At 41.5% G+C, this 7820-nt stretch overlaps 1 protein-coding gene across 7 annotated transcripts; it reads left to right on the forward strand.

The window, feature by feature from the left end:
• The first annotated feature begins 608 nt into the window (after positions 1–608).
• On the forward strand, positions 609–7288 carry LOC103643138 (uncharacterized). Of its 7 annotated transcripts, none has more exons than XR_002266335.2 (8): positions 609–1782; positions 2646–2785; positions 2875–3034; positions 4043–4171; positions 4376–4417; positions 4506–5057; positions 5719–6180; positions 7052–7288. XR_002266335.2 is itself a non-coding variant. In XM_008666289.2 (4 exons), exons 1-4 carry the CDS (start codon positions 1559–1561, stop codon positions 3158–3160), a joined length of 570 nt encoding a protein of 189 aa, XP_008664511.1. In that variant the 5' UTR covers positions 609–1558; the 3' UTR covers positions 3161–3170. The 7 variants fall into 7 exon arrangements, 1 of the variants encoding a protein (XP_008664511.1); XR_002266336.2 differs by lacking the exon at positions 7052–7288 and having other exon boundaries at positions 610–1782; positions 4506–4813; positions 4909–5057; positions 5719–6293; XR_002266337.3 differs by lacking the exon at positions 7052–7288 and having other exon boundaries at positions 610–1782; positions 4506–4550; positions 4909–5057; positions 5719–6293.
• The last annotated feature ends 532 nt before the right edge of the window (positions 7289–7820 follow it).

The following is a 7820-nucleotide window of genomic DNA, read 5'->3' on the forward strand; positions in this document are numbered from 1 at the left end:
TACATTAAGTTAAAGGATGAAGACAAACTAGCTTAATAAAAATACTAAAATCGTATGTTTGCATGTTTAAAAAAACACTTTGATGCTTTGTAATGTATGGGTACTTTTCCCATTCCTAGTATAATTAAACAAAAATATGTTACTTTCATAAGTTTTGAACAAGTACAGTTAATTGAAGATGTAAATATACTCTTTGATTTTGGGTAGAAGGCTTTGAAATGTTAGCAGTTCCAACATTTGCTTGCTTTAATCTAAGGATCACTCTTCAAGTATTTGTTGTATTATCGTCTAAATCCAATGACCGATTTCTTTTCTAGAAATAGCGTTCCATGAGATGTCCCAGATCATTCAAGGTTCACATTAAAAAAATCAGACCAATCTTAAATCCCTAATCTAGAATGGGTCTATGAAAATTGAGAAGAGGATTTAAGGAATTAAAGACGAAGCTTAATAATATATATACTACTTATTAAGACGGTAAGGGTAGCCTGCCGTTCTGCCATTCTGCAATCTCAACCGTTCGTTCTACGACCTTTACGACCTTAGCCGTTCGATCCTGAACAACACTCCTACTCCCGATCCAACCCACCAGCCCCGACTCCCCGAGGTTCTTTCTCGCCCCGAAACCGTCACTCCCCCGGTCGCGCTGAAATCATCGTGCGCCGCCCGCAAACGCCTCCCCCAACCGCTCACCGCTCGCAACTCCCCTAGCCGCTCGCCCCGTCCGCAGCGCGTGGGCTGCAGCCAGTCCTTCACTGCTCGCGCCTCCGTCCGCCGCTCCCCCAATCCACCTCTCCTTCGGCGCTGTCCCCTACCGCCATACCAACGCCCCACACCTAGCCAGAGACGATGATGGTGGGGCTCGGCTCTATGGCGGGCTATGGGATCCATTCGATGCTCAAGGAGGGCCATTGATACCTCTCCGGGCTCGAGGAGGCTGCACTCAAGAACATCGACGCCTGCCTCGACTGGGAAATTGGAATGGAGGACATCAGGTCGACTACCTCACCGCGACACTGCCCGACTGTCACCACGACACTCTTACTGGCCAACTAGGCACTAGCGGCTCCCGGCTGGTCGAGTCGCCGAGGGGCGAGCCGGCGCTCGACGACGATGCTGGCTCTGGCTGGCTAGTCGTACCCAAACGGTGAAGCCATGGAGGGCGGACCGACGGTCGACCGTCGACGGGCGCACTCCGAAGTGACCGGACGAACGTCGTCGGTGGGCGGAGGGCGGAACGCGGACCGGCGGTCGGCGGACGGGCACCGGACGACCGACGGCGACGATGCACGGGCGGACGGGCGTGTCGTGCGCGCAGAGCAGGTGAAGGCGGCTAGCGGCCGGCGGGCGTCTGCGTCGAGCGTGCCCACTGCCCAGGCAACAAAACGATAGGGGGCCTGGGAATTGGGATTGAAGGCTGCGAGTTGCAGGCCTTTGAGGCCCATTTAGGGTTTTTTTTACCAAAAATCTATACATATATAAGAATGTTTTTGGGCTACGACCCGGGCCACGGCCCAGGTGGCCCAGGCCTAATATCTGCCCCTGCTTATGGCCATACATGCATGGATCAAAAACACTTCACATGTTTTCTTTTGAGTTGCTCAATTTTCTCAAGTTAATCCGCACCTTCCTAGCCCAACTTGCCGAGATCCGAGCGGTGGTGGCAGCCGCCTTCCTCGCCTCGCCCTCTGCCACCGTGGTCATCGACGACAAGGGCAGTGACGACGGGAGTATCCTGCAGCTTTCCTCCATCGCCAACTTCATAGTCTCCCACTGCTCAAGGTAGTGTCTTCATCTGACGCGAATATACTCTGCTAGCGGTTGTCTATAGAAGTTAGATGTGAGCTATCCACTTATTATTCAAAGAATAAGCACGAATGCTTTTTGTGATCGTGATTAGTGTGTATACCACGTCGCATTAGAACTATGCCTCAACGCAGCAGATTGGTGTTGTCCCCAAACTTGATTGGTACTAGAAGTATAGAATTAAAGTACAGAGAAACCCATTGAGCTATTGCTGGAAAATATAGATCAATCTCAACATTTTGCTAGCCTGAGCATTTAATTGGTATATTTGTCTTGTGCCAAGGCTTATTCTTCCTACCAATTAGTGAAAGCATTAAGTTTGGGCATGTTGTGAGTGGAGGTGGCAAAGTGCATAAAGTGGGTACAATTAGATCAACTTAATCTGAATTCATTTTTTAAAGTTGCCAAGTTCACACTAAATTTCAGCATGGAGCTTTGATATTGATTTTCCACACAATTGTTATGAGGCTAATACATATGCAAGATACCTTTTAAAGTATTGCTGCCATAAAGCTCTTCATAAAGTTACAGCATGTCTAGATTATTTGGCCGATAAGAATCTTCGCCGCTTGATGTTTGATATCATGCTTGCATGGGAAACTCCATATTGCTGTTTTGACTAGCTTTTCAAGAGATGGATGTGAGTATCTGACCAAAATTCGGAACGTTGTCTTCATGAGCATAGATTTAAATTTTGACAAATTAGAGAAATCCACTTTTTGGTAGAATCATTGAATGCACAATATGCATGTTGCTTTTCTGACTTCTATCAATACATAGAGATGGCTAACTCAGTCTCTTCTCTGACTATTGATTTTCCACACCGCGCTCATCTTCAGTGGGCTGGACAGTGATATCCAGCGACGGTGGTGTAGTGGGAGTGGGACGACGAGGAGGTTAAGGGCGGCGACGGCGAGGTGCGGAGCTCCTACGGGCTCCGCCATCAACACCATGGATACACTCCAAGAGGCCCCTTCAGGTGAGCTTCAGTTTCTCCACGGGCAACGGATCTTGATCGGCCTTAGCAGCTTAGGCTAACTACAGCGGCCCCCTCCCCTTCCCCCTCAGCTCCATTGGAGGCTACAGCTGCCCTCTACACTATACAGTTTGCAGTATATTTCTTCTTCTCGGAGGAGGATGAACGGATTTCCAGCACCCTATTTTCAACATCGAGGAGGATGAACATTCTACGAAATCAAAAGGACCCCTTAAGTTCTACAACTCAGAGGTGTGTATTTTTGCTGATTTCACTCCTTTGCATTAGAACTCAAGCTGTTTCCTGATTCTATTCTATTTCTATATTTTTAGATCCACACGGCATCATTCTGTTTGCCCTCTTTTGCAAAGAGGGTAATTGAGTCAACCCAAACTAGACGTGAGGATAATTCACCAAGTCCAGTCGATTGGGTTAAGTACCTTAGGCACAACACAAAATTAGTCCTTTTGCTTACAAAATTATGAATAGGACATTGTGGTACCTAGCAATGCTCATAATTTTCTTCAGCATAAAGAAATGAATAAACCTTCTTTTGCTACTGGTTTACTATAATGTTCCTAAGAACTCATCAATATTACACAAAGTCTGAATTATATAAGCATACCACTGTTACCAAAAAACTACAATCAGAACCCATAAGTACATATGACACTATCTGTGGACCTAGCTGGCAGCTGCAAATTTCAGATACTTCAGAACAAAAACAACCCAGCATTTAAGTCCATACTTGTATTATTACATTTTTTATAAGCAAAAGGAAAATAGAAAGGGGAAGTCATGAACCAAAAAATTACAACGGCCAGTCCATTGTAGTGGTTCAAATGATGTTTTTCATGGCCCATGGAAAATCAGTCATACCTCTGTTATTTCCTAATAATATTACATGATTTATCATCCAACATCCAGTGAATAAAGCAATATCATCATTATAATTTTGGCAATGAATAAGCACATGAGATGAGATGAGATGCAACGGTTATCGGAGTTGTCAGTCTATACGATTCTGTCTGTTGTATGTGTCAGCTGCCAGGTGCAGCTATGAAAACGTTTTGCAATAGCTGTTTTCAGCAGTGCTCTGATCAGGTTGAGTTTTGGACATCATTTATTATGTTCCTGCATCCATACCTGATACTCCCTCCGTTCTTTTTTATTTGCCGCGGTTTAGTTTAAAAATGAACTAGCAGGTGACAAATATTTGAGAACGAAGCTCTGTATACTTACTTGGATTTAATCCTGTAGGCTGCACTTGGGGAATCAAAGAAAAGTGAAAGTGCCATGTCAAAGTTGATGACCAGAAGCTTGCTATTGGAACCCTCTCTATTGAAAAATACCCCTAGATAGAAATTGATTTGGTTTTCAATAAAGAGTGTGAGTTGTCACACACATCGAAAACTACCCGTGTATTTTTCTTTGGTTACAAGGTTGAGGAAGATGAATATCCTTTTTAACATTGATTTTTTATTAGTTTTATTTCATGTAAGACTGATCTAAACAATTTCTTTGTGGAGTATTTTGTTTCCTTGACCTCATTTTTGCTTCTTGCCTCTTACATAATGGATCTTGATTCTGAAGATGAAGAGAAGGAGCTAAACATTCCAGTAATCAAGGAAAATGGTATATAATTTGACAATAAATATTTTTTCTTCAATGAATTCCGTGATGTATTGATACTATGTCTTCCCTGCGACGGCAACGCCACCAGCTAACTGGGAGGTGTTGCGGCTCCTCTGCAACTGCACGTACCTTGGTTAGCCTTACTCAACCTCTTGCATCCCCTCTTGCTTGCTTTCTCTAACTGTAGGGATTTCTCGAGTTAGGATTCTGTTTGCTTCTCACGGTGGGCTTAATCATTAGTTAGAGAGATCTAGCAATAGCTCCAACATATTGCCACGGGAAAACATGCACAACAAGGTTATTAATTTCTTACAAACATCCATGATACTCCTGATATCTCTGTCCTTTTGTGTGGATCCACAATATCAACCATTTTGCTTGGTGCAAGTGGATCAGGTTAGGGAAAATCTACTAACACACGAAACAGAATGTCAATATGGTTTAATTTTTTTAATTAGATTGTCTAATTTGCAATTTCTTCACTCCAAAAGTTCCGATCTGTAGGTTTCTGTACAAAAATGCACTCCAAAAGTGTTTTTGGATCAACAAATGTTTTTATAATTCACGGCGGGAGGATAAACTGGAAAACAAGTATTCCAACGAATGAGAAGTACAAGTCCATGGAGTTCACCACGTGAAGGTAATTGATGCATAGGAGCTTCCGATCCGCTCCCGTAGAAACTATTATTTTTAAGGTTGATGGTGCAGTGGTATGCCTTATGCTTAATTCGCCATTGAAGTACAGAACGATAATGGTAGAATAATAGTTTTGCAGTTTGATTTCAATACACTTATAGATTTTAGTGGTAGCTCGGTGGGGGCAGAATTTAATGAATTATTAGGCCCATGTTTGAACTAGAGAAGTTACTACTGATATTCATGTTCATTTTGTACTAAATATATTTTTACAATCGAAACCTATGCATACAAGAATGCATGTTCAATCTTATATAGTCTTGAGTAATGTGCAGTTTGAGTAGAAGATGATGGACGATAAATTGGTTACTTTGACACAATGGGTTTCACAATGCTTTGAAAGAGAGCATCTTTTTATTGTCTAGGTGGTTAGGATGCTTGCTATTCGATTCTCACCTAAGAGACTTGTCTATGAGTTTTGGCAAGGCGATGGCGTTATGTTTTTTCTTCCGCGTTTGTTTCATACAGCAACGTATATATCTATACTGCATAATCTAATTAGTATTTTGTTCATTGTCTCTGAATATCATATATAGTTGAACAGTGATTGCCGTGAAAAATAAATAATGTGGCAAATTCTTGACAACAAATGTCCAACTTTACAGGCTGTGGCTGTTTACAAAAGCAGTCTGTAGTGATTTACTCCACAAAATTTGCGAGAGTTCAAGCTGGACCAGTGGACTTCGACTTCACTGGCAGGCCTCTGGTTCTTGGACGCTTGTACAAGAGGCGAGTGATTACACATAGATGCATTTTCCCCATGTTCTGGGTCATCAAATTATTATTCATTAGCTTGTGATCAGAGCAGTTTTGACGCATGCCACTATTGAAGAAATCGAAGCAGAGAAGTCCCTCATGGAAGACCAAGTTGTATGTTTAATGTATCTACATTGGAAGGCCCAGTTGCAGTTCCTAGCAGACTGTTTCTTAACAGGAGCCTTTCCAGCAGCTCTTACTTGAGGGAAAAGAAAGGGTGCATGTTTGGACAAAATCCAGCAGCAAAAGCACTCGGCCATTCTAGCAGCAACACTTATTTAGTAAGTGGAAAATATTCTTGAAGCAAATGGGTAAGGCTATTGTTTGAATTGCAGCTGTAAAACTTGCCAGAAGTTCAGCAAAACTGCCACATATATGTGAGGTTTCGGTTCCTGTCCAAAATTTGCAGTTTGCTGTCCGAAAATTTTAGAACTGTTTCCTGTCCAAAATTATGGTTTGTTGTCCAAAATTTTCTCTCCATATATTAATGCAACAAAACTGCTGATGTATCACGTAGAGTTTAGGGTTCGGCGGCGACGGGAGTTGACTGGGACAAATGGAGCAGAGACAGAATAGCCGCGTTTGCGAGAACGAAGAGGGAGAGGGAAGGGCATTTTCATCCTTCAAAGTCGCATCTGAAGTTAAACAACGTCTAAACCACTTAATGGGTGTTTGATTTCTAACGACTAATTTTTAGTTCCTTCATTTTATTCAATTTTAATACCTAAAATACCAAATACGGAAACTAAAATAGAGTTTTAATTTCCGTATCTAACAATTTAGATACTAAAATGCAATAAAATAAAGGGATTAAAAATTAGTCCCTAGAAACAAAACACCCCCTTAGACAAGCGGGAGTGTTGTTTCAACAACGAGCAAATGTTGGGAATGCCATTTTGGCGACAAAAATGTTCGAAGTGCTGAAACAACAAAGTGCAAGGTCGGGAGTGCTATAATCGCAAATTTCTCCTATGAAGTAGTAGGTGCTGATGTAGGTTTCCTCTAGGGAATGCTTTTTTATGATCTATGCAGCCCATGCTACTATATTTAAAAAACATTAAAAATATTCTCTTAGATGCATTGAATCCCAAAGTTGTAGCTGAATTCGGATTTCATATCTATTGTTCTATAATTTAAAAGCTTCAAATACTTTAGAAATAGCTTTGTGCTTCAAATGTGCAGGGACTCCGTGTGGAGCAAAGACTGAACATCACAATGCATCAAGACGATTGGGTCCTGCATTTGAATGGAGGATGGTCCTTGAGACCTTTGTCTGTCAAATCATACGACATGCTGAATTATTTGCTAGGCTGTGATGACATTATGTATGGGCTAAAATAGACAATAAGTTTAAGTGTGTTACAAGGGAAAATGATTTTGTTGTATCTCATATTGAAATCTAAGCTGCACCTCTTGTGAGAATGGATTATGGATACTCTAGACCTAACTTGCACCTCTCGTAATATATAAAAACCGTAGCAACGCATAGACATTGTACTATCACATATAGAAGTCTGCATATAACTGATGGTTATTGGTGAAATAGTTAGATTAAAATAACAAAATTTATGTATGACTAGGATCACAAATGGATTACGAAACATTTTCTCATAACAATAGCACACGTTTGTACATAAGTTATATGTTCTCGTAAAGATTGAAGCAATCATGTGTCATTTTGTTATTTGTCCACTGTTAGTTCAGAGATGGCTCCATGATTTATTTTACTAATTTATTATGCATCTAACAATTTTTATGCATGTTGGCTTACTCTTTTAAATCGTCATTTATTTTTTTTTCACTAACATGGCACTGCATGGACACTAACCTATCTTACCTTATGAATGTAGACTTTTGTCCCGCGAGAATGAAATCTCTATTTGTAGGCTTGTGTCATAACATGCCAAAAAAATCGGTGGCAACCGCAATAGTTACCTTATGAATGTAGACT

Source organism: Zea mays, chromosome 1 (genome assembly GCF_902167145.1).
Source record: "Zea mays cultivar B73 chromosome 1, Zm-B73-REFERENCE-NAM-5.0, whole genome shotgun sequence".
In the NCBI taxonomy this organism is placed as follows: Eukaryota; Viridiplantae; Streptophyta; class Magnoliopsida; order Poales; family Poaceae; genus Zea; species Zea mays.

Coding starts and splice junctions, on each gene's coding strand:
- LOC103643138 (XM_008666289.2), top strand. CDS start 1,559: ATGCATGGATCAAAAACACTTCACATGTTTTCTTTTGAGTTGCTCAAT. Junction 1,783..2,645: donor ATAGTCTCCCACTGCTCAAG/GTAGTGTCTTCA, acceptor GCTCATCTTCAG/TGGGCTGGACAGTGATATCC. Junction 2,786..2,874: donor ACTCCAAGAGGCCCCTTCAG/GTGAGCTTCAGT, acceptor CTTCCCCCTCAG/CTCCATTGGAGGCTACAGCT.